This window comes from Mobula birostris, chromosome 11, assembly GCF_030028105.1.
Source record: "Mobula birostris isolate sMobBir1 chromosome 11, sMobBir1.hap1, whole genome shotgun sequence".
Taxonomy (NCBI): Eukaryota; Metazoa; Chordata; class Chondrichthyes; order Myliobatiformes; family Myliobatidae; genus Mobula; species Mobula birostris.
In genome coordinates, this window is record NC_092380.1 from 68,853,545 (window position 1) to 68,881,152 (window position 27,608).

Consider the following 27,608-nt stretch of genomic DNA (forward strand, 5'->3'; position numbering starts at 1 on the left):
GTTGAGGAAAAACTTTTTCACCCAGAGAGTGGTGGATATATGGAATGCTCTGCCCCAGAAGGCCAAGTCTCTGGATGCCTCCAAGAAAGAGATGGATAGAGCTCTTAAAGATAGCAGAATCAAAGGTTATGGGGATAAGGCAGGAACTGGATACTGATTGTGAATGATCAGTCATGATCACAGTGAATGGCGGTGCTGGCTCAAAGGGCCGAATGGCCTACTCCTGCATCTATTGTCTATCTCCATGTGACATTTCACTCTTTTGCTCATGTAATTTGTGAACAGCTTCCACATTTAACAACTTTTTATATTGTTGCATTCCTCAGCCCAATTTCTTTCACTGCTGTACTCTACTCTTTCTCCTCAGTTTTAGTATACTTGATTACTCTTTTTGTTTTTACTTTCAAAATTTTTGTTAAAATGCAATATTAAGTATAAAAAAATCTGGATTTGCTGTAACTGGAAAATATTGCCATTAATTTTGTTTATAGCTGTTCATAGACTTTTGAATGGACTTCTGTCTAGTTCCATTTATTGGAAGCCTTATTCAAAATAACATGCAGCAAATGAGGAGAAAGCAGAATTGAGAATGTGGAGAGTGGCTGAACTTTAATTAAAATTAACTTTGATTTTCTGTTTATAAACACTGTCTCTGATAGTGATTAAAATCCAAAGGAATGTGATTGCAAAAATAAAAATAAATGATTGAAGCTATAGTTTACATAGTTAAGTCAGTACAGTACTAAAACTTAAATGGACAAGTCACAAACTTGTCTGTGGTGTCCAATGTCTGCTTAATATGTAGCTATTACAGTTTCACATCTCTTCTGTGTTTAAGTATTGACGTCTTTGTGTGGAAAAGCCTATGAAGGAAAGAGGAAAATTTAAACCACAATCTTTTGATTCATCCACAGTACAAAAATAATAATATTGAGTGAAACAGCTTCAGCAAAGTTGTTACCACTTAATTCAGCTATTCTTAAAACTAAAAGGGAAAAGGTTTGCAAGTTTGACATATCCTTTCAAATATTACTTATTTCCTGTCTGTTTTCTGCCCTGCCTCACCCTCCCTCTCCCACCCCCCACCCCAGCTTCACTGATGTTTGCCTGTGGTTATCAAACTTGTTTAATCATTATCACATGGTTCTCCCGTTTCCAACCAACTTTGTGCACTCGTGCGCTTTAGTGATTTCATGTGCTGGTAATTGGGCTGTGCTTTACCCCACACCAGCATGAAGGCATGGACTTCTTGTTGCCGAACTGAATGACTCTCAGAAGTCTTTTTCTGATGTCCAATATTTTACAAATAATATTTAAATGGAAATTGAAGAAAAATGTTTTTTTTTAAAACATCTTGATAGTTTTATTTTCATTTGCTGCTCAAATCTGTGTCCCTAAGATGGTGTTTAATTGTAAAATAATCCTAGTGGGTTGGAAGGCCAATTCCTTTGGTACATTGGACTCCAGTATCTCTTTGAGTGAGTGTCTGCAGATTATTTGATTTTAAAGGTTCTCCCTTGCAATCCAAACACTGATTCTCTACCTTGAGCCGCAGTTCAGAAATCAGGAAGAGAGCTCCTTCTGCTGATTTAACATGTTTAAATCAATTATATTGCCCAACTGTAAATCATGGTCAACCAGCTCAGCACAAACAGGGAAGCAAATCTGCAATTCTTTCTGTTCAAAGAGAGTCTGTTGACGCTGTCAATCCAGAGGAATACACGAAAAGCTGGAGGATCTCAGCAGTCAGGTAGCATTTATGGGGGAGGGGTGGAGAGGGTATGAACAGTCAACATTTCAGGCCAGGACCAGCTGAGATCCTCCAACATTTTGTGCATTACAATCCTGATGAAGGGTCTCAGCCCGAAATGTCATTTGACCTTTTGCACAATGGGACTGTTGGTTTTAATATTGGCAACGTTTGGCCCAATAGCTGCAAATAATCATATAATTGGATTGAACATATCATTTGCACGTAGACCCTTATGATCTCAGAAAAGGACATTTTTGCATACTTAACATGAATTAACATTATTTAAATACATTTCAGAAAGATAGTAGACAAGAGGGTTTTACGTATGAAATGATGTTTCCAAACTTCAAAACTGAAGAATTTCTTTAGTACCTGCTTCATGCTGCTAGCAGTGGAAAGCTTGGAACAGATCATCTGTCCACGGGAGACAGGAGTGAGGAAAGATATGAACTTTAAAACAAATCTCTTAAATTCAGTTCCGGAGAGAACTGATATTAATGATATTTGTAAAGACCGTAAGACCTAGAAGCAAAATTATGCAATTTGGTCCAATTCTATCAGGGCTGATTTATTATTCCTCTCAACTCCATTCTCCTGCTTTCTCCCTGTTACCTTTGATACGCTGATTAATTAAAAACCTATCAACCACCCCCTTAAATATACCCAGTGACTTGGCCTGCACAACCATCTGTGGAAAGGAATTTCACAGATTTCACTAAAGAAATACTTCCTCATCTCTGTTCTAAATGAACATCCCTCAATTCCAAGGCTGTTCCCTTTGGGCCTAAGCTCTTCCATTATACAAAACATCCTCTCCACATCCACACTATCTAAGCTTTTTAATATATGATAGGCCTCAATGAAATTCCTCCCCCCCCCCGTTCTTCAAAACCCCAGCAAGTACGAGACCAGAGCCAGCAAATTCTCTTTGTATGTTAACCCTTTTATTCCTGGGATCATTCTTGTGAAGGTCCTCTGGACTCTCTCTAATGCCAGCAAATCCTTTCTAACACAAGGGGTTCAAAGCTGCTCACTATTACATCAGCATTACATCCTTGCTTTAGTATTTTAGTCCTCTCAAAATGAATGCTAACATTGCATTTGCCTTCCTAACCATTGCCTCAACCTTTAGGGAATCCTGCCAGATGACTCCCAAGTCCCTCTGCACCTCACATTTTTGAATTTTCTCCCATTTACAAAATAGTCCATGCATTTATTCCTTCTGCCAAAGTGTATGACCATATGCTTCCCATACATTATGTTGTTGCTTGAATGAAATCACCAGAGAGAGAATTACTGGTAGATACAAATCACCTTCTTTATTTGACAAATCAAGTTACAGCAGGCAATGTAGTCCCTTCCAGGTGAAAGATCTGCTGCCCAACATGGGGCTCAATATTTATTTGCTACACACACAGAGAACAATTCCATATTTACAAAGTGTAGACAATGCTTTCTTTTGAAGCTACGTACAAACTTCACACCTCCCGATTACATCCATCCCACCGATGCCAGAAGCATCAGGACTGGTACTCAGGAATCCATTGTTCCAAACTGAATCCACAATACATTTATTTGGTATTTTATGTGCTTAACATGAAAGACAATCCATGTTTACAAAGTATAAATAATGCTGTTTTTGAAACTGCATGCAAACCTCACACCTTCTCACCAGCAGCATCTGGACTGGTATTCCGGTATTCACAGCTTTTAGGAACTGCATTGTCAAAGAACAGAAGACTGGTGACTGAAGCCATTTGCTAAGTGTTAATGACCTAAACCCAAAAATTACTCTAACAGTCCCTCCTTTTGGCCCTACTGGACAAAAATAAATCTGTACCAGGAAAGGCCAACCTAGGAGGACATACTCAAATAGGGCAGCAAAAACACCCTGCCTCGAAAATCCCCCCCCACCCAATTTTTTTTGTGTGCCTCGATATCTACCCTAGCATTCCCTAATCGCTACCTACCAAATGTTAAGCAGAGAGGCTGTTCCAGAAATTTGAACAAGTCTTTAGAAATGCAGCTTCTTTCGTGTGCCTGTCAACTCTTTCCCTGCAGGCAGATTGCAGCTTAATCACATTCCTTTGTGCTCACCCCTTCATCCTCTGGTTGCTGAAACTCTCCTTCCAGGAGCACCCACAGGCCCCCTCATCGATGTACGGGAAGGGGTTGGGGTGGCTTCTACGTAAATGTCTGCAAGGACCTCTCCCCAGTGGCACCCCCTTCCGAACCATCCGGTCGATCACTGGCCCAACTGCTGAAAGGGCCCAGCTCCTCAGACTGGGGGTGACTGGTTTCAGATGCCATGTACCATGTACCATCGAAGTTGTGGAACTTGCTGCCTCTGCTTTAACTTAAAAATCCCTCCCCATCTATTTTCGAATATTTTTCTATACTATGCTATAAAATTAACCATCTACCTTCAGCATCCAGCCTTCTTTACAGAGTACCATCATCATCACACTTTAGCAGGCTATTCATGGTTTTCCAACACACTCTCAGTGTCTTCTGCCACGCTCCCGGCATTTTCTGCCTTTGAGTTTTCTCCAGGAATGTTTTCATCAGCTGTGGTCAGGTCTGGCAAGGCTGGCTGGTGTTCCTCTCTTAGGTTCTCTGTAATTACATGGTTACTGGGTACACTTGATCCCCCGCTCTGTCTGAGGGAGCAACAAGAGGTATGCATTAACCTGAGTCCAATGCCTCGCCAAGTCTGCACACAGACACATGAATCACTGGTTAAGAGTACCGTCTGTGGTCCTATCCACCTGGGGGCAAACCCCAGCCCTTCCAGCAGCACCCTCACCATGACTTGGTTGCCGGGCTGTGGAAGGACTATCTCCTTTCCCTCTGGCTCTCTCTGATCAGCAATTCGATGCTGTTGTTTCACTCGGTCCTTCAACACTTTAAGTTAGTTACAAAGGTCTTTCACATATTGTGTCATTCTATCCCTGTAAGCCCCAGGCTCCCCGCAACCCATAATTACCGTATAAGGGAGTTGCATTGCTCGCCCCATCAATAATTCGTAGGGGCTGAGACGCAACGTGCGGTTCAGGGTTATGCACAATCTCATCAGAATTCCTGGTAATACATCAACCCATGTCTTTCCTGTCTCAGCTATAGCTTTGGCTAACACATTCTTGGTTGTTCGGTTCATCCTTTCTACCATCCCTGAACTCTGGGGGTGGTAGGGTACGTGGAACCGTTGTCGAATCCCTAGCAGTCGGCACTTTTCCTTCATCACTTTCCCCGTGAAATGTGCTCCCTGATCTGAATCCACCTGGACTGTGGTTCCCCACCTTGGGAGGATTTCCTGAACAGTGCAGGCAGTGCAGACCCTTGTTGGGAAAGCCTCTACCCACCAGGTGAGGTGATCCATGATTACTAGACACTAGCTTTTCCCCCTGCGTTTTGGCAGGGGCCCTGTGAAGTCTATGTAGATGTTTTCCCAGGGTCCCTTCAGCCGAAGCTGATTTGCCAGGTGTAGCTTTCTGCCCTTACCAGGGTTATGCTGGGCAGAAATGATACAACGGCGGCAGAATTTCTCAACATCCCCGCCCATCCCTGGCCACACCAGTCCTGCCAGAGGGTTGTGATCACGCTCTGCCTCTCCTGATGCATCGTCCCATGATATCACTTCAATAGTATCTGTCTAATACATGGTGGGGCCACCGCGACTCTTTCCTCCCCGTGTGTCCAGCACCCGTCTGGTCCCTCCTTTGCTCCTTTTCTCCTCCATTTTCCCTTCTCTTCTGCCTCTACCTCTTCATATAATTTTACTAAACTGGCTTCTCTCATTCCTTCCTGCACACTTGCAATTTCAATTGCCTCTTGTTCCTCTGCTGCCTTCTTTGCGGCAACATCTGCCCACTCATTTCCCTTCTGTTTCATGCTCTCACCTTTCTGGTGTTTTTGTTCCTTCGCTATACCCTGAACAGCAGTCAGTGCATCAGTTTTTATGGGGCACTGCTTCTGGGGTTTATACAGATCCTCCTCTATTTCAACTGAGTTTATCTTTACTTGACCACAACCTTGCTTGTGTGTAGCCCACACTGCTGGGAACTGCTGACAAAGTAACCCATAGACACCATCCTGGCTCCAGTCTCTGGTGTTCGGGGCAGCTGCGACTATGCTAGCCAGGTTGTGTATTCTGTTGGTTGTATATGTTCTCTACCCCTGACTTGTCCATATTGTTTCTCCCTTTCCCAAATCTATAACAGCTCCTACTTCCCTTGGGATGTCTATTCCAAGGATAGTGCCCTCGATATTTGGACATACCCAGAAATACACTGGAAGCTGCACTCCCCCAATTTCTGGTATTTGTAATTCACTTCTTTCTGCTTTCACTGTTTTCCCTCCTACACCTCTAATATAAATGGCCTGTCCGGTTGTTGGAATTCAAAATACTCACCAACTTAGACTGCTAGGATAGCTGGCCACACGATAGGTCATGAAGGCATCCCACTCCTGACATCAAATGTTGTTGCGTGAATGAAATCACCGGGGAGGGAGTTACTGGTAGATACAAAGCAGCTTCTATATTCGACAAAACAAGGTACAGCAGGCGTATGGAGACCCTTTTGGTAGAAAGATCTGCTGCGCAATGTGGGGCTCTATTTATTTGTTACACACACAAAGGACAATTCCATATTTACAAAGTATAGACAATGCTCTCTTTTGAAGCCACATACAAACTTCACACCTCCCGATTACATCCATCCCATCAGCGCCAGCAGCATCAGGACTGGTATTCCGGAATCCATTGTTCCAAACTGAATCCACAATATATTTATTTGGTATTTTATGTGCTTAGCATGAAAGACAATCCATGTTTACAAAGTATAGATAATGCCGTCTTTGAAACTGCATGCAAACCTCATACCTTCTCACCAGCAGCGTCTGGACTGGTATTCCGGTATTCACAGCTTTTAGGAAATGCATTGTTACAAATGGACTGGGATTCTGATATTCACAGCTTTTAGGAAATGCATTGTCAAGGAACAGAAGACTGGTGGCTGAAGCTATTTACTAAGTGTTAACGACCTATACCCAAAAATTACTCTAACACATTATATTCCATCTGCTATGTCTTTACCCATTCCCCAGATCTGTCTAAGTCCTTCAGAAGTCATCCTACTTCCTCAACACTACCTGCCCTTCCACCTTCGTATTGTCCACAAACATTTACACAAATCTATCAACTCCTTCATCGAAATTATTGACGTAATGTGAAAAGAAGCAGTCCCAACACTGACCCCTATGGCACACAACTACTCACTGATTTGCTGTACTAAGCTATCTAAAGATATTTTTGACCTTAAGTAAATACTTAGTTAATTTTTGACAATAATACTAAATTATAAATGAATAGTCATATCTGCCTGACTGCAGTTTAATTCCCATCATTATCTCTTTCAGGCTGTCAACAAGGTAAATAAAAAGTTGCTGGAGTTGAATCCTGAGGAAAAGCAACTGTTTGAAATTCTCCTCCTGTCAACTCACAGTGCTGAAGGTGGGGTGCGGATCATTAACAGTGTAAACTATTATGGTGAGTTAGTACAACATAACTGAAGTGTTGATGATGGCTTATATACCTGCTTATATACGACAGCTCATATTCCATAGTCATTATCCTACTCTGCAAATTTGCATGTTGCAATGTGCAGAATTATACCTTTATGAGAAGTATTCATCCAGAGATTCTTCACTGTCATCACATTCAATTTTATGTATGTAAAGTTACTCATTATTTAATTTTGAAAAGATTACAGCAGTCAGCTTACCATGCAGTTGGTCATCACCCTTCCCTTTAATGGGTCCATTGTTTGTAAGATCAAATAAAACTTTCATGTGTGCTTTGTCCCCCTTTCTCTTCAAAGGTAAAGATCATGCATGTGTTTACTCTGACACTATTCTTCAAGGATGGCCAGCATGCAGTAGCCAGCTATTTCAATTCCAGGGATCATATCTGAGTTTTAACCTGTTGGAGCACTTCATAGTTACATGAAACTGGGCTGAAACTATTTCACTTTCTAGCTAAGACTGCTGTCTAGATCAGGGGTTCTCAACCTTTTTTTGCACCACGGACCGGTTTAATATTGACAATATTCTTGCGGACCGGCCGACTGTGGGAGGTGGGTAGGGGTGTAGGGTTGCCAACGGGCAAGAGTAGCAGTCAAATACGGGACTCTCCCCCCGACCATGAAGCCTTGCGCGGGCACCTGTGTGCGCATGCGTGTACGTGCCGATTTTTTTTCCTACAAATCATTTTTGGTGATTCTGTTCAGTGAAACTACACTGTACATATATTATTTCTACTTTATATAGGCTGTGTATTTATCATTATCATTCCTACTTTTACTATATGTTAGCATTATTTTAGGTTTTATGTGTTATTTGGTATGATTTGGTAGGTTATATTTTGGGTCTGGGAACACTCAAAAAATTTTCCCATATAAATTAATGGTAATTACTTCTTTGCTTTACGCCACTTCGACACGGAAGGTTTCATAGGAATGCTCTACCTTAGCGGGGGAAATACTGGACAAGGGTGGTCCCGTATGGGACAAACCAATTTAGCCCAATATACAGGATGTCCCGGCTAATGCGGGACAGTTGGCAACCTGGGGGGGGGTTATCACAACCGGAATATAGGTGATAAGTCAACTATAAGTCACTTAATAAATGGCTAATACACTCAATTTCGTTTCGTTTCTAAAAGGGTCTATCTAACGAATTTAATATTAAACACACAGTGCATATTTTCCTCACATGAATATAGCGATAAATCAATTATATATTTATAAGTCACTTATAAGTCAATAACATCATAACATTTTAAGTAATGTTTGGATATTAAATTATTTTAACCAGAGGGTGGTGAATCTATGGAATTTGTTGCCACGGGCAGCAGTGGAGGCCAAGTCATTGGGTGTATTTAAGGCAGAGATTGATAGTTATCTGAGTAGCCAGGGCATCAAAGGTTATGGTGAGAAGGTGGGGGAGTGGGACTAAATGGGAGAATGGATCAGCTCATGATAAAATGGCGGAACAGAATCGATGGGCCAAATGGCCGACTTCTGTTCCTTTTTCTTATGGTCTTATTAAGCACACAGCGGATATTATCCTCGTATGAATATATAGAATCATTGCAACACACGGATATCGCTGAATCAGTGGGAGCCCTGGGCTTGTTTCCCTGCAACAAGACGGTCCCATCGAGAGGTGATGGGAGACAGTGATACACAAAGGGGATTCCTTATGTCCAGTCTATTCCGCAATTTAGTTTTTGTTGCATTCATTACAGAAAACTCGGCTTCGCAGCGGTATGATGTTGGAAATGGAAGCAACGTTTTCAGTGCTTTCGTGACTATCTCAGGATATTCAGCCTTGATTTTGATGCAGAATGCCAGCAGAGATGTTATGTCAAACATACATTTCAGCTCACCATCATTTGCAAGCTCGAGGAGTTGATCTTCTTCCCACGCTGACGTGGATGATTCACTGGAGACTGTCACAAATGGGTCACAGACCCATTCCTTTGCACGTCTTGGGTCATTTGTGTCTTGGGTCACTGATGACCTCACGTGCGTTCAAGTTCAACAGTGGTCCTGACAGGGAATGAGGAAAGGTGCAGCTGACTCATATCGTTTCATATCGCCAAATCATAATGTTTCCTCGCGACCCGGTAGCACATGCTTTGCAGCCTGGTACCGGTCCGCAGCCCGGTGGTTGGGGACCACTGGTCCAGATGTACACCTATAACATTTACTGAACAACTAAATTATTATTAAGATCATCTTGCAAAATACCTCACACTTATTTGTATTCAGAGCAATTTGTGCATTGAGTACCAACTTGGGAAAATTACTTCATCAGGAGAGGTTGACAGTTACCTTGTAAAAAGGTTCCCTTTCTATTTCAGTCATTGTTGCTATCTGGTTTTGCCTACCAATCCTAGATAAGAACTCCATTCGGCAAGGATGTTGCATTAACATAATTACGAATAAAGTAATGAGGTTTCCAATGCAATATTTGGAATTCTTAGCTGCTGAACCTCCAAGCTCCTCAGTATTACAGTTACTATATGTTCTGGTTGTTAGCTGGTTACCAGCATTTACATTTCATACTCTAGTTTGTGTAACTTCTTGTGGAAATGTGTTGCAAATAGTGATGACTACTTCTTGGTTTGAACCTTGCAGTAGCAATCTGAAGTATTGAGTATGAAATATTTAGCAGCAGTATTTATTCTGATGGAGCTTTGGAACCAAGAAGTAGTTGACTGTCTAAAATTCAACTGCAAGCAGAATCCAGGCATTTGCTTAAGATCAGTTTCACTTATCCAAACTGATTGCACTTGCATCTTAAAATAAACTTACTATTAGACTTTATATTTACAGTGTATAGTGAATTTCACAGCCTTTGTGTCCCCACTTTTTTTGTGATCAATAAAAACTTTTTAGAGTAGTTGTTACTACATAGGAAATGCAGGCATCCAACACTTAGAAACATAGAAGCATAGAAAACCTACAGCACAATACAGGCCCTTTGGCCCACAAAGCTGTGCCAAACATGTCCTTGCCTTAGAACTACCTAGGCTTACCCATTGCCCTCTATTTTTCTAAGCTCCATGTGTCCATCCAGGAGTCTCTTAAGAGACCCTACCATTTTCACCTCCACCACTGCAGCCCATTCCATGCACTCGCCACTCTCTGCATTAAAAAAAAACTCACCCCTGACATCTCCTCTGTACCTACTTCCAAGCACCTTAAAACTATGGCCTCTCATGCTAGCCATTTCAGCCCTGAGGAAAAGCCTCTGACTATCCACACAATCAGTGCCTCTCATTATCTTGTACACCCCTATCGGGTCACCTCTCATCAGCCGTCTCTCCAAGGAGAAAAGGCTGAGTTCACTCAACCTATTCTTATGAGGCATGCTCCACAATCCAGGCAACATCCTTGTAAATCTCCTCTGTACCCTTTCTATGGTTTCCATGTCCTTCTTATAGTGAAGTGACCAGAATCGAGCAATTTTGTGAAGTGCTCCACAAAAAGCTGTTTTATTTTTCATCATTGGCAATGTTTCCTCTTACTGTTCTTGACGGTAGTGATAAATTGGAATCTTGAACTACTGCAGTCCTTCTGCAGGGAATTCCAGGACTTGGATCCAGTGACAGTGAAAGACTGATGATCTATTCTATGACAGAATGGTCTGTGTCTTGGTAGGGAATCTTCAAATGGTGGTATTTGCAGCTGCCCTTATTGTTCTTGGTAGTAGAGGTTGTGGAATTGGAGGTACTGATGGAGTAGCTTAGATGACTAACTGCAGTACTTTTTGTGGTTGGAACCTTCTGCAGCCACTGTGCACCAGTGGTGGAGGAAATGAATGTTTAGGGTGGCTGGCACAGTTCAAGTGGACTGGCTTTGGTCTGTGTCTTTTAGAACTTCTTGAGAATTGTTGGTGCAGCGCTCAGCAGACAAGTCAGCAAACTAGTATTCATTGCTGACTTGCATCTTGAAATTGTGGAAAGACCTTGAGGTGTCAGAAAGGATATAATTTACCTCTGGATGCCCAGCTTCTGATCTGTTCCTGTAGCCATCATATTTTTTCCGTCCAGTCCATCTGAGTTCCTGATCAGGGGATGACCTCCAGAAAATTGACAGGGCATCGAGTGAAGATAATGTCTGGAATTTCAAGGACAGGAGGTTAGATGCACTCTGTTTTTGGAGGTGGTTATTGTTTGAAACTTTGATGGCTTTTATAGTTAGTAGGTTGATTGGTCATTGTAAATTGTCCTGTGATTAAGCTGCAATAAAATCTGGGGATTGCTGGGCAACGTGGCTCAAAGGACCGGAAGGGCCTGCTTCACAATGTATCTCAAACAGATAAATAAATAAAATGTTACCATTTATTAACCTGATCTGAAATGTTGTCCAAGTCTTCCTGTGTGCACCCATGAGCTGCTTCCTTTACTGAGGAATGGATAATGAAATTGAAGATCGTGCAATCATCAGCTTGCCTCCCTTCTGATGAAGAGCAGGTCCCTGACGAAGCTGCTGACTGTCGTGAGGAATACCTGGCAGGATGCTCTGTCAGCTCTGACAATGGCAGTCATCTTCCCTTGTGTGAGAAAGGACTCCATTCAAGCTTTTTCCCTTTGAATTCAGTTCTTTGTTCCATGTTTGGATTGAGGCTATAAAAAGGTCTAGAACCTAATGGTTTTGGCAAAATCCAAACTTGACATAAGTAAATAGGTTACAGGTGGAAAAAAGTGCTACTTGATATCAATGTCAATCACACCTTCAGTTTTTTTTAATAATTGGGTAGCAATTCACCAGTTTTGGGTTTACCCTGTTTTTTTTTGTGAACAGGCCATTCATAGCTTCTCAAATAGATGCAGCTGTTGGAACTGAACTGGTACAGCTTGGCTAGATGCATAGGAGACCTTTCTCATCTTTTTTGAAACATTTTGTTCACTTTAATAGGCCTTTAGCATAATGGCCAGCAGGTCTCTTTTAATAATTTAACTGGATCTGCAGGGCCACTGATCTATCCATATCTATAGTCTGTACAGCGCATCACTGGTTGTGAGACTGGGACCTTACCACTTTCACCTCCCTACCTGTCTGTGAGGGCTGTCTTTGCCGTGACCGAAAAATTGCCGAACTAGATGGGAAAGTATCTCAGCTTCATCAGATTAAGGATGATAAGCAGTTCTTCAACTCCTTTGTACTGTGGGTGCCACAGCTATCGCTGGAAGAGAGCTTCACTGTCTCCTGGATTGTTTTCAGAGGCTACTCTAGCCAAGCCAAATGAGCCCTGGATTCTACTGGCATCATCGAGCTCAACTCTCTGCTTAGCAGGGTCTTGGACAGTTGTACGAAGACGCAAGTGGTCCTTTCCTCCACCAAACCAACAATAAATCCAACTACAGAATAGATTCAACGTCCTGGATGAGCAAGAGTTTTCCCTGCTGACCGGCTCATCTCATCTTCTATTGCTTGGGGCATCAGGGATTCATTCGCAAGTGGTCTCCACCAGCAGCTGCACTCTGCTCCGGACCACTAGTAGGTATGTCGCCACCTCCACTGGACCTTAAGCAAGGTAGCTTTCAGCTACCACCCAGGCCACAATGCCACCACAAGTTCCATAATCTTCTCCCCTGCCTCCAACAATGTTGATAATTGGTGATTCCATCATCAGGAACATCAAGTCAAAACTAAACGTGACTCTTGGTTTTCCCAGTGCTAGTGTCTCTGATATAATGTGCAAGCTCCATTGCCTCCTAACTGACTACTCTCTGTAAAAATGACCATTTTTCACATTGGCAAAATGACATTTGTCAGCAACAATCTGAGCAGCTCAAACACAACTTAAGTGATCTCTTTGAATTTCTAAAACTCAGTGGCAAGGACAACTCCCACACTGGGTGCGGCTCCGGATGTTTTTAGCAGGCTCCTCGGTCTGCATGGTTTGCTTCAGATGCAATGTAGGGTGCTGAGCTTTGGCTTCATTGATAATTTTCATTTATTTTGGGAATGTGCCACATTTTTCAAAGCTAATGGTCTTTACCAAGGATACTGTCTGTAAACACATTCCACTGCATTCTGGCAAACCCACGTGTATGACTATTTATCATCAATGGCACATGTGATCCATCCCTAACTACTTCTTCCACCAGTTCTGTAAATGTTACCAATCCAATTGAGACCATTGTCAATGGAAGAGCCCCCAGACTGAACTATCCTAGTAAAGGTATCAAGAGAAATAACCTTCTACTCTTAAAATCTACCTCCCCTGCTGCACCACTCCAGGCTACCCTGTTTAAGAAAGCTCTACTAAATATGAGACCCCTTTCAAATAAGAGGTTTAGCTTAAGTGACTTGATTACCTGTACAGACCTTAATTTTATGTTCTTAACTGAGACCTAGTAAAAGCCAAATGAATACAGCCAGTTATCTGAATTGTGTCCCTCTAGCTGTGACAGTTTAAGTGTACCAAGGCCTAGTAGATGAGATGGTGGGCTTGCCATCATGAGATGAGGTGCCATCTACTGTCTGTCAACAATTTTTGAAGATTTGAGATCCATACTCTGATCCGCAGTATGGAGGATCAGAGGGATCTTGGGGTCTGAGTCCATAGGATGCTCAAAGCAGCTACGCAGGTTGACTCTGTGGTTAAGAAGGCATACGGTGCATTGGCCTTCATCAATCGTGGAATTGAATTTAGGATCTGAGAAGTAATGTTGCAGCTACGTAGGACCCTGGTCAGACCCCACTTGCAGTACTGTGCTCAGTTCTGGTCACCTCACTACAGGAAGGATGTGGAAGCCATAGAAAGGGTGCAGAGGAGATTTACAAGGATGTTGCCTGGATTGGGGAGCATGCCTTATGAAAACAGGCTGAGTGAACTCAGCCTTTTCTCCTTGGAGTGACGGAGGATGAGAGGTGACCTGATAGAGGTGTACAAGATGATGAGAGGCATTGATTGTGTGGATAGTCAGAGGCTTTTTCCCAGGGCTGAAATGGCTGCCACAGGAGGGCACAGGTTTAAGGTGCTGGGGAGTAGGAACAGAGGAGATGTCAGGGGTAAGTTTTTTACGCTGAGAGTGGTGAGTGCATGGAATAGGGTCTTTTAAGAGACTTTTGGATAGGTACATGAAGCTTAGAAAAATAGAGGGCTGTGGGTAACCCTAGTAATTTCTAAGGTAGGGACATGTTCGACACAACTTTGTGAACCAAAGGGCCTGTATTGTGCTATAGGTTTTCTATGTTTCTATGTACAATTTGTTTAAAATTTGTGGTACGGATTCTGCCTTCTTCGTAATAATTTATCGCCCTCCTAACTACAATGCCTGCTTTCTCCCAGAATTCTTATCCTCTATTATATTGAACTATGACAGGATTGTCATCGCTGATGATTTCAGTAATCATATTAATGATCCCTCAATTACGAACTCTATGGCAGCTGAACTCATGAGCTCAGTAGACAGATGAGATCATCCTCAGCATGTCACTGAGCCCACCCATTGACTTTGAAATACACTTGATTTAGTAATGACAAAAGGGTTAAGTATTTTTAATATCTCCCTGTCTGATGCCACTATCTCTGATCATTTCTGTGTACTTTTTGATGCCATCCTTCCTGAAACCAAAGCCACAAAAGAAATTACTGTTGTAAAACGGTTTGTTGATACTGCAACACAACTTAAATTCTCTGAGCTGGCTAGTTTATCTGACCCATGTGATTTAAATTTCTCAGTAAATGAAATGGTTGGCTCTTTCAACAGTAACTTGACAAATATATCGAACACAGTGGCCACACTTAGGGTTACAAAATCAAACAATTGTGTCCGTGTGCTCAAGAGATCATGCAAAATAGCTGAGAGAAAATGGAGGAAACCTGGACTAGAAGTCCTCTGAATATTTTCAAGGAAAAATTAGGCTACCTTAATGCTGCTATACACTCTGCAAGAAGAACGCATGACAGTCCAGGTGTCCCCCGCTTTTCGAACGTTCACTTTACAAAACCTCACTGTTACGAAAGACCTACATTAGTACCCTGTTTTCGCTTTCAGAAGGTGTTTTCACTGTTACGAAAAAAATTCAGCACGCGAAAGAAATCAGTGCGCGATCAAAAGCAGCGCACGCCCCGAGCAGTCACTCTTCCTGGATTCGGAATGGCATTCTCGCCAGCATTGCTTTAACACGAGCCTGTGAGCAGTCGTTTGCAAGATGAGTTCTATGGTGTCGGAAAAACCTGAAAGAGCTCGTAAGGGTGTTACACTTAGCGTAAAACTAGACATAATTAAGCGTTTCGATCGTGGTGAATGAAGCAAGGACAAAGTGAGTTTGGCTTGTGGAAGCTGACGAAGATGATGTTGAAAAGGTTTCGGCATCCCATGACCAAGAATTGATAGATGAAGAGCTGATGCAATTGGAAGAGGAAAGGATAACAGTCAAAACCGAATGAGTAATGATAAAGTACGACTTTAATTTTGAAAGGGTACATAGGTTTATGGGATATTTGCAAGATTCTTTGAGTCCTTACAAAGAACTCTATGATAGAAAAATGCACGAGGCTCAGCAGTCAAGCAAGCCTTCCACATCAGACGACCAACCTCAACCTTTGACATCGAGATGGGCAGTCATAGAAGAAGATGAGCTGCCAGCTCCAATGGAATCAGACGACGAGATGACACCCCAGTGTCCCACCACCTCAACACCCAGGTCGCGGACAGATACTGTACTGATTCGCGGAGAATGCAGCAGTAGCCGGGAGGCACACAGCACATCTTTAAGAAAAAAGCCGAAATAAACATGCTAATTAATTACATGTCGGGCAACACGTAATTAATTAGCATGTTTATTTCGGCTTTTTTCTTAAAGATGTGCTGGGTGCGTCCCGGCTACCGCTGGACCCCTGCATGCTTCACAGCAATGTATCGGTTTGGTGGCCCGGAGGGTGGGGGCCACTGCACCACCCAACCTGCGACGACTCAGTCTAACACACCATCATCAGTGTGCTCTGCGCTATCCCGATTCCGGTCAATGATACTACACTGTACATACATTATTTCTACTTTATATAGGCTGTGTATTTTTACATGTTATTTGGTATGATTTGGCAGCTTCATAGCTTAAAGGTTACTGGAGAACGCTTGCGCTGTGTTTTTGCCAACAGCGCTTGTGTGAGATTTTCTGCCGACGGCGCTTGCGTGAGATTTTCACTATGGAGAACAGTGCCAGCAATGATTGTGGAAAAGTATTTCTACTTTATATAGGCTGTGTATTTATCATATCATTCCTGCTTTTACTATATGTTACTGTTATTTTAGGTTTTATGTATTATTTGGCATGATTTGGTAGGTTATTTTTGGGTCCGTGAACACTCACAAAATTTTCCCATATAAATAAATGGTAATTGCTTCTTCGCTTTACGACATTTCGGCTTATGAACCGTTTCATAGGAACGCTGTACCTTCGGATGGCGGGGGAAACCTGTATTACAGAGAACAGCGGCAATTCAAGAATGTTGTTCTCAACTATAAGCCTATTGTTGAACCCTGCTCTGACCTTTAATGTCCTCAGTCAAGCATCTGCCACAAACAGTGAAGAATTTTCAATATTTTTATCAACAAAATTACTTCTATTCGGGAGTATAGCTACAGATACTGGTAAGCTCTACAGCCAACCTCTTAAAAAGACGGCAACCATGTCAAAATTTACAAGTATTTCTGATTCTGAACTCTATAAGATTGTAACAGAGTAAAACATATACTTGCTGTCTCAACCCTGTCCCTACCACACTGTTAAAGGAATCTTTTAATAGTGTTTCCAATTCTGTTTGGCAAATTATTAATACATCTTTTGAAAGTAGAGCTTTTCCAGATGCCTTCTAAACCATGGCTGTCAAACCCCCACTTTAAAAGCCAAACCTCGATGGTGAGGAACTAGCTAACTACAGACCGATATCAAATCTTCACTTCCTGGGCAAGATTCTTCAGAAAGTTACTTTCAACCAACTCAGCAACTTTCTGAATGAGAACAATATTCTAGAAAAGTTTCAGCCAGGATGGCCCTTACCAAAATTGTCAGTGACCTTACACTCAGTGCTGATGCCAACAATGTCTCATTCCTAATTCGTCTGGACCTAAGAGCTGCCTTCAACACAATTGACCACAACATTCTCCAGACTACCTTGAGAACTCACTTGGTCTCTCTGTTAGTTCCTTCAGTTGGTTTCATTCATATATCTTAGAATTTTTTTTTCTCTGTCTTGGAGACTTATTTTCTAAGAGATGCAATGTACCTTTTGGTGTTGTTCAGGGAAGCTGTCTTGGTGCCCTACTTTTCTCCTTATACATGTTCCCCTTAGTAAACGTATACTTGGTTTCCACAGTTATGCGATTGACACACAATTGTATATCTCGGTTGAGCCTGATGGTGATAACACCCGATCTTCTCTGACTTCTGGTATGGCTGCAATAAACAATTACAAACATTTGTAGATAAGCAGTAATTTCCTAAAACTAAATGAAGAAAATACTTTGGGATGGTTCCAAACAAGATACACTTCTTAATAAACTTGAGAACTTGGCTCCCCTTGTAAAATCAGAGGTAACTAGCCTGGATATTATCCTTGATTCAGATTTGAATTTTAAATCTTATGTAAGGAAAGTGCCATGTTACATTTGTTTCTGTCATGTAATAATGCTGAAAACCTAATTCACTCATTCAAGTCAAATAGATTATTACAAAGCACTTTTTACTGGCCTTCCAAAGCAATTATTGAAAAAACTTCAAAGTACAGAATGCAGCTGCTAGTCTTCTAATCAAAACCAGAATGAGGGAACATATCACCCCCCTTATGACATTGAATTCCTGTATCTTTTAGAATGGATTTTAAAGTTCTCTTAATGGTTTTTAAAGATTTTAATAGCTTGGGGCCAGGGTACGTCGCAGAATCGTTTTCATTTTATAATCTTGCTCAAGCTCCCAGGCCGCCTTTTCTCCTGGTCTCTTAAATTTAAACAACCTCTCTCAAAAATAATTAGCAGGTCATCTTTTTCGAACTACGCTCCTAAACTGTAGAATTTAATACCTAACTCTATAAGGGATGCAGACTCAGTTGACACTTTTAAATGCCAGCTCAAAAGCTATTTATTTAATCTTGCTTTTAATTAGTATCTTTTAGTTTCATGTTTATTTTTATTTTTTATTTTAGTTTCATGTTTGTACCTTTATCCCATTTTAAAGCATACTGGACTACATCATCTATATGGAAAGTGCTCTATAAATGAAGTTATTAAAACTTTTATTCAATTGTATTAAAATACCAATTCAGATATTGTACTTGGGGCTTCTGCGAATTTGAATTTGCAGCTTTATGCCTCAGATAAAGAGACAAAACACCAAAATTGAACTTACTGTGAAGTTTAGCAAAGAGTAACAGGATCTTGCTCTGAAAGCTCAGATCTTACTGGTCCTGATTACAGACTTAAATCTATCTTTTGTACTTCTTTTCTAGATTTAGACATCAGCAAGTTTTGCTTCTTGAATGGAAAAGATCCTTCAAAATACCTGAGGTCTCAGAATGTAATGCTGTTCCTTTCAGCGTGTGAAACCTCTGTTTGCAATGCATTGAAAAGAGGTAAGTGTCTTCATTATTAAAGCTAATAAGCAGTTCAGGGAAAGTGGTTTCTTTGGGGAATTGCAGCTGAAATATTAGCTAAGGAATTGGGTGGGAGCCAGCGGTGTGCTATAGAGACTTTCTCAGCTAATGAAGCATCTGGTGAAATAATTGCACAGAAGAATGTAAGATACCTTTGTGGGCATTGCATAGGGATTAAAAGGATTATACAATGAATTTAGAAATACTTGCAGAGCTTTAAAAGGTGTATTTAGGAGAGTTATTCCCAGTGAAAATAAAGGTTTACATTCATACAATACCTTTCATATCCCTTGAGAAATATCTAATAGCACTTAACAAACAATCGAGCACTGTTGCAGTGTAAGAAATGGGACAGGCTGCTTGTATGCAGTCAGTTCCTATGAGCAATTTGTGATGATAACCAGAGAAAAGGAGGGATTTCTTTTGCCAGAGAGTGATGAATCTGTGGAATTTGTTTGCCACAGGCAGCTGTGGAGGCCAGGTCACTGGATGCATTTAAGGCTGAGCTTGATAGATTCTTGATTAGTCAGGGTGTGAAAGGTTGTGGAGAAAAAGCAGGAGAATGAGGTTGAGAAGGAAATGAATCGGTCATGATTAAATGGCAGAGCAGACTCGATTGGTTCAATGGCCTAATTTTGCTCCTATGTCTTATGGTCTTAGGATCTATTTATGCATTGTTTAATGGTGCATAAGCACAGGTAGAGATAGGGGATAATCCATTGTCTCTACCAATGCTATGGGATGTTTTGCATCCATCTAGTAAAGCAGACAGGGCCTTGGTCCAAATGTTTTATCTGAAAGCTTCATTTCTAGCCCAGTTCTCTGAAGTGGGAAATCTGTAACTTTTGGACTGAGGTATGAATGCTACCAACAAAGCCATGGCTGTCAGATAAGAATGAAGTATTTCCTAGGGGAAGTGAATGGTTCTCTGCACAATCCTCTGGGGGTATGTGTTATTTCCTATAACAACAACAAGGGAATAAGAGCCAAAGCTTAATTTTAAATTTGTCATGCAAACTCAAGATAGTGGGCTCAGTTTTAATTGTGGAATGACTGTCACTAGCCTTGTATATGAATCAAAGTATATTACTGTTCTTCCACAGACATTCCTGCAGCACTAATGATACACCAAGAATATGCTGCACCAAAAGAGCAACTGAGGGTTGCATTTGATGGGGACTCAGTATTATTCTCAGATGAGACTGATGCTGTCTATAGAGAGAAGGGCCTGGAGGAAGTCGTCAAATATGAGAAGAACCTGGAGCATGTTCCTATGGGAGAGGTAAGGTTTATATTATCCAGTCAGAAATTGACGCATGATGTGCAGTGTTTTTCTTTTGGACATAAGCACCTCTTCGATATTCTGCACTTATTTAACAAATTTTGTTTTGGGGAAACATAAGCACAGTTTTCCAAACTGGGCAATTGATAGATTTGATGATTATGTTAGTAATTCAAATCACAATTTTTTTTAAAGTATGATTTCAACCTTGAATGTAGTCATTGTGTATGTAGTGTGTATCTAATTTCTGATGTGCCATCTAGACCTATTGAGAGGGGAGAAAAATGACACCTTCACAAATAGCCACATTGAGTGCAAGTGGACAGGGTAATACATTAAACTTAGATTCCTTGCACTTCTTTTATAGTTCTGAGCAATAGCTGAGGAATAGATTTTTTTCCTGTCCCCTGGAGGGGAAAAGCGTAATAAATTATCACGTATATAATTGATATCATACAGCCATCCAGTGAAGGGAGGAGCAGATCCTCCAAGGGTCATGTGCAAAAAAACGTAGGAACATAGGAGGGACATAAATGACTTGATATGCGCTCCCTAATATTTATTTGAAATTAGAAAACCTGCAAATGTTTATATTCATGTATTAGATTGCATTCTGAGGAAAAAAATGGGGTTGTAGATATTTCCATCTAAAAGAAGGCAGCGTGTAGATATTCTGCCCCAATATGTGTACAAACTCAACCCATCCCTCCAAAGGAATGAAGCTTGGTGCATTGTTTCTGAAAAGGTTATGAGGGAGGTATTGGGCTTTGCAGGCTTTGAAGCCTTCTAATGTTCAAAATTTGCTTAATCTGCAAAGTGTGTTGGAATCAGATAAGTGCTTAAGTTACTAGATAGGTTTCTGAAGGCTTGAATTTAGTTCCAGACACTCCAGCTTAAACCCCAACAAATTCTAGTGATTTAGAATTCAAGGATGAAGAGATGGTATTGACCTTACCCTAATGCATGGCCATGATTATAAATACTATCAAGCTGATCTTAACTGAAATGGACAAGTTAATCATTTCAAGGAGCAATAAAAGATGAATCAACTGGAATCTTCTGAAAGACCAAAGCAATACCCACAACACTACCTACAGTATGTAAACGATGTATAAAGTGGACAGAATATGAATTGATGTGAAATCCACATTTGACGCTGGCACTATCATTTTCATTTGTGGAATTTTCTATCTTTCAACTTCCCACCTAAAGAGTTTTGCTGGTGGCTCCTTTTTTCAGGCTATTTCGACAATTTTGTGAGCTTTTTCAAACCTATCAGTTTGCAAGAGCTCACAAAGTTCAGTTGTCTGCCATGGGTTGAAGCTGGTGTCAAAAATAAATCTGTAATAATTTGAATGGACATGTTCAAATCAATTGTTCACACATATGGATTGTCTACCAGTCCTTGGACTTGGAATTGAGTATGACTGGGAAAATGAAGAAGTCAAGATGCTTGTCAATGGCAGAAAGGAGATTCTCAGCAAATACCTTATATATAGTATATACTTAAGAATCATTTTTCCCATGATTTTCAACAACTAAATACTTCATAGGTCTGTGGATCATGACTGAAATCTACTGAGATACCATAAATCTGACCCCAGAACAAGGCAGAGATTCCACTGATAATAGCTATCAAAGTGATTGTGACGTTTTTTGCACCTAGCTCCTTTTAGGCTACGAAATGATATATAAACAAGACTTTGATTTTTAAGTATTTAACTGAGTAAGGATGATTCTCTCATGAAAACGAAACAGCTTCTTCAAAATGAGATGAGACCATACTTGGACTACTGTTGCCATGGCTGCTTTGCATATCGTTTGTTTCAACCAAAAACATAATTTCTTGGCATACAATTTGTGTGTGACCATATGCACCACATCATGCAATTTAAGTCCAGTATCCTGTCAGCAGTCACTATCTGATTATTCTGTTTCCCATTCTTGTCTGAAATCAGAAAAGGCCTGCCCATTGTCCAGGGCACAGAGAAGCATAGTAGTTAGCTTTTTTAAAATTTATTCATTTATGGGCTGTGGGCATCGCCAGCTAAGCCAGCATTTATTGCCCATCCCTAGTTGCCCTTGAGAGGATGGTGATGAGCTGCCTTCTTGAACCGCTGCAGTCCCTGAGGTGTAGGTACACCCACAGTGCTGTTAGAGAAGGAATTCCATGATTTTGACCCCGTGACAATTAAGGAACTGCAATATGTTTCCAAGTCAGGATGATAAGTGACTTGGAGGGGGATTTCCAAGTGGTGGTGTTCCCAGGTACCTGCTGTTCTTGTCCTTCTACGTGGTGGTGGTTGTGAGTATGGAAGGTGTTGCCTTAGAAACTTTGGTGTGTTGTTACAGTACATCTTGTAGATATTACACACTGCTGCAACTGCTCATCAATGGTGGAGGATTGGATGCTTATGGAAGGGGTACCAATGAAATGGGATGCCATGTACTGGATGGTGTCAAGCTTCTTGAGTGCTAATGGAGCTGCTCTCATCCATGCGAGTGGTGGGTATTCCATTACACTCCTGACCTGAGCCTTGTAGATAGTGGACAGGCTTTGGGGAGTCAGGAGGTGCGTTATACACTGCAGGATTCCTAGTCTTTGACCTTTTCTGGTAGCCACACTGTTTATATGGCTAGACCAGTTCGGTTTCCTGTCAATAGTAACCCCCAGGGTGTTGATAGTAGGGGATTCAGTGATGGTCATACCACTGCATGTCAAGGGACGATAGTTAGAACCTTCTTGTTGGAGATGGTCATTGCCTGGCACTTGCATGGCTCGAATGTTACTTGCCACTTGTCAGCCCAAGCCTGGATATTGTCCAAGTCCTGCTGCATTTGGGTATGAACTGCTTCACTATCTGAGGAGTCACAAATGGTGCAGAACAATGTGCAGTCATCTGCGAACATCCCCACTTCTGACCTTATAATGGAAGGAAGGTCATTGATGAAGCAGTTGAAGATGGTTGTTCCTAGGACACTTCCCTGAGGAACTCCTGCAGTGATGTCCTGAGGATGTGGTGGCTGGATTGACCTCCAGCCACCACGTCCATCTTCCCTTGTACTATCAATTCCCGCCGCTGCCTGTAAGGAGATTGTACATTCTCCCTGTGACCATGTGGGTTTCCTCCAGGTGCTCCAGTTTCCTCCCACAGTCCCAAGATGTACCAGTTGGTAGGTTAATTAGTCACTGTAAAATGTTTGTCCTGTGATAAAGCTTAGAAGAAATGGGATTGCTGGCCAGATTGCCTTGAAGGGCACGAAGGGCCTAGTCCATGCTGTATCTCAATAAATAGGTACTTTCTTCCTGTATTTTTGCTTATTTTTTCCTTTAATCAAGATACAAAAATCAATGTCTTCACAAGAACTCAATATTTGACTCACAGATTAGAACTCCTACCCATGTCGAATCATCATCGGGGAAAATTGGGGAGCGATATTAACTCACAATCTCTATTATTCTTGCTAAGTGGCGCTACTTAGGGTAAGGGAGTTTTAATCCCCCTGAAATATGTGTAATGAAATAAAAGCAATTTACGAGTTATCAACTAACACTTCAATAGTTTAGTCGGGGTGACCTCAGCTGGGAAAACATCAAACCAAGTTCTGCTTCTGATTTTTGTCTGAAGTTATTATGCACAGATTTTGACCTATGATTTGATCAGACTTCTGCAGTCAACCAGCCAATAAAAATTATCTGTCAACTTTCCAGAAAGGGAAGAGAGACATAAAATGGCTTCACCTTTATAGCATGAGGTTGCTTTTACTCACTTTCTACTTGCTTAAGTCCTCAAATGTCTAAAGAGTTCATTATCCAGTGATTATTCAACCTTTCTGTTGGCAGGGCCCATTAAAGAAGTTTGCCATGATTCTTGGAGAGATGAAAAAGAAGTTTCATCCAGAGGATGACCCAATCTGGACATACTTGGTGACAGCAAGAAGTGGCAATGACATGGGCATACGAGTCATAAAAACTCTGCGTGAATGGGGACTCAAGATAGATGAAGCTTTCTTCATGGCAGGAGCACCAAAAGGCCCAATTTTATCTCAGATCCAACCTCACATTTTCTTTGATGATAATAGGGATAACATTAAAGGAGCACGTGAGTTTGGTGTTCCAGCTGGCCATGTGCTGGCTGGATGCAACTAGCCTGAGTGGTGACTCCCCCATGTGGTGGCATTGGCAGGTTTGGGGTCTGGCATTTTCTGATTGACCTCTTTTGAGGTCAGTGCCTCACTAATTGGGATACATATAGCGGATGGTCAGACTGTGATTTTTCACCTGTTAGAACCGTAGCTGCTTATGCACAAGTTGCCCTTATGTACATATTGAAAAGGGGTGTTTGGTCGGAGATTTTTCCCTTGTTTATTTGTAACCCTCCCTCTCAAGATTCACTTAATTAATCCAGTCATATTTCCTGCGAAAGAACACAGGTTTAAAAAGTTTTACTTTTTTTGCACTATTTGTGCTTTTGCAAGAATACCCTGTGATCATAAAATTCAGAGGAAAAAAAACAATTGGATCAGAGAGGTAGTGCAAGCTTATAACATGGCAGCCATAATAGAATTAAATGCCGAGGTTAAATAGCTGATTGCCAACAGACCCCATTGTCTCAGCTTGCTCCTGACCCACCGAACTTATTTCTGCATACCTCAACACTGTTTTATCACCCCTTGTTCAATCCGTTCCCACCTATGCTCGTGACACTTCTCACGATCTGAATTTTTTCGATGATTTGAAGTTCCCTGGCCCCTACTGCCTTATTTTCACCGTGGATGTCCAGTCTTTATGTACCTCCATCCCCCACCAGGAAGGTCTCAAAGCTCTCTGCTTCTGTTTGGATTCCAGACCTAACCTGTTCCCCTCTACCACCACTCTCCTCCGTCTAGCGGAATTAGTCCTTACTCTTAATAATTTCTCCTTTGGCTCCTCCCACTTCTTCCAAACTAAAGGTGTAGCCATGGGCACCTGTATGGGTCCCAGCTATGCCTGCCTTTTTGTTGGCTTTGTGGAACAGTCCATGTTCCAAGCCTATACTGGTATCCGTCCCCCACTTTTCCTTCGCTACATCGATGACTTCATTGGCGCTGCTTCCTGCACACATGCTGAGCTCATTGACTTCATTAACTTCACCTCCAACTTTCACCCTGCTCTCAAATTTACCTGGTCCATTTCTGACACCTCCCTCCCCTTTCTTGATCTTTCTGTCACTATCTCTGGAGACAGCTTATCTACTGATATCTACTATGAGCCTATGGACTCTCACAGCTACCTGGACTATTCCTCTTCTCACCCTGTCTCTTGCAAAAATGCCATCCTCTTCTCACAATTCCTCCATCTCCGCCGCATCTGCTCTCAAGATGAGGCTTTTCATTCCAGAACAAAGGAGATATCTTCCTTTTTTAAAGAAAGGGGCTTCCCTTCCTCCACTATCAACTCTGCCCTCAAATGCATCTCTCCCATTTCACGCACTTCTGCTCTCACCCCATCCTTCTGCCACCCCACTGGGGATAGAGTTCCCCTTGTCCTCACCTACCACCCCACCAGCCTGCGGGTCCAACGTATAATTCTCCATTACTTCCGCCACCTCCAACGGGATCCCACCACCAAGCACATCTTTCCCTCCCCCCCCCCCCGCTTTCCCCAGGGATCGCTCCCTACGCGACTCCTTTGTCCATTCGTCTCCCCCATCCCTCCCCACCGATCTCCCTCCTGGCACTTCAGCACTTATCCTTGTAAGTGGAACAAGTGCTACACATGCCCTTACACTTCCTCCCTCACCACCATTCAGAGCTCCAGACAGTCCTTCCAGGTAAGGCGACACTTCACCTGTGAGTTTTCTGGTGCGATATAGTGAGTCTGGTGCTCCCAGTGTGGCCTTCTATATATTAGTGAGACCCGACGCAGACTGGGAGACCATTTTGCCGAACACCTACGCTCTGTCTGCCAGAGAAAGCAGGATCTCCCAGTGGCCACACATTTTAATCCTCATCCCATTCCCATTCTGACATGTCTATCCATGGTCTACTCTACTGTCAAGATGAAGCCACACTCAGGTTGGAGGAACAACACCTTATATTCCTTCTGGGTCGCCTCCAACCTGATGGCATGAACATTGATTTCTCTAACTTCTATTAATGCCCCTCCTCCCCTTCTTACCCCATCCTTTATTTATTATTCCCCCCTTTTTTCTTTTTTTTCTGTCTTTTCTCTCTCTGTCCCTCTCACAATCACTCCTTGCCTGCTCTCCATTTTTCTCTGGGCTCCCTTCCCCCCTTCTTTGTCCCTAGGCCTCCTATCCCATGATCCTCCCCTTCTCCAACTCTGTATCCCTTTTGCCAATCAACTTTCCAGCTCTTAGCTTCATCCATCCCCCTCCTGTCTTCTCCTATCAGTCCAAATCTCCCCCTCCCCCTCCCACTTTCAAATCTCTTACTATCTCTTCTTTCAGTTAGTCCTGACGAAGGGCCTCGGCCCAAAATGTCGACTGTACTTCTTCCTATAGATGCTGCATTCCACCAGCATTTTGTGTATGTTGCTTGAATTTCCAGCATCTGCAGATTTTCTCGTGTTGATGTTTTGTAAGTTTGAATTTCTGTCTTGACGTTACTGCAGGCATTTCTCACTGGCTTTTGTTCATACTTTGCAGTTATTCCATTAATTTGCCAAGTTCTCATGGTTTTATACTACGGTTACAAACTATGCCAACGTGAAAGGGAAGGAGGTGTGATCACAGTAAACAGAATTTTGTACTATGTTTTTGATTGCCTGGCTAAAGCTACTTCAATATGCTAATAACTGCTTCCAGGATTTGAGATAGGTCCATGGAGAGAGGGAAAACATAGTGGAGGGTGTTTTGCCACATTTCTGTGCTAGCAATCGACTGCCAGAATTTTTACTCTTCTGCATTTTTAACTATAGAACTATAGCACACCTTGTATGCACACAATCCATATTTTGGTCATAAAAAGAGGTTTTAAACGTCATTTCTTTTTTCAGTATCCTACTGGAATTTTATCGCTTTAAGTTATTCACGCAAAATGCTGGAGGAACTCAGCAGGTCAGGTAGCATCTACGAAAATAGATAAGTGGTTGAGGTTTCAAGCCAAGTAGTTGAGGTTTCAGGACTGGAAAGGAAGGGGGAAGATGTCAGAACAAAAAGGTGGGAGGAGAGGAGGGAGGACAAGCAAAAAATTGGTGGATGAAGCCAGTTGGTGGATGAAGCCAGGTGGTGGAAAAGTTAAAGGGCGGGAGAAGGAGGAATCTGATAGAAAAGGAGAATGGACCATGGGACAATGGTGCGAAGGAGGGGCACCAGGGGGAGGTGACAAGCAGGTGAGGAGAAGAGGTAAGAGACCAGAGTGGGGAATAGAAGAAGGAGGAGAGGAAAGAGACAA

At 42.0% G+C, this 27,608-nt stretch overlaps 1 protein-coding gene across 1 annotated transcript in view; it reads left to right on the forward strand.

Annotated features, from left to right (window-relative positions):
* LOC140205161 (cytosolic 5'-nucleotidase 1A) overlaps positions 1 to 27,352 on the forward strand; it is a 70,336-nt gene extending 42,984 nt beyond the window's left edge. Inside the window, exons 4-7 of the mRNA XM_072272446.1 lie at positions 7,172 to 7,301; positions 18,785 to 18,907; positions 20,032 to 20,210; positions 24,055 to 27,352. Of these exons, the coding sequence (XP_072128547.1) occupies positions 7,172 to 7,301; positions 18,785 to 18,907; positions 20,032 to 20,210; positions 24,055 to 24,360 (738 nt within the window). The 3' untranslated portion in view covers positions 24,361 to 27,352. The remainder of the gene's footprint in view (positions 1 to 7,171; positions 7,302 to 18,784; positions 18,908 to 20,031; positions 20,211 to 24,054) is intronic.
* The last annotated feature ends 256 nt before the right edge of the window (positions 27,353 to 27,608 follow it).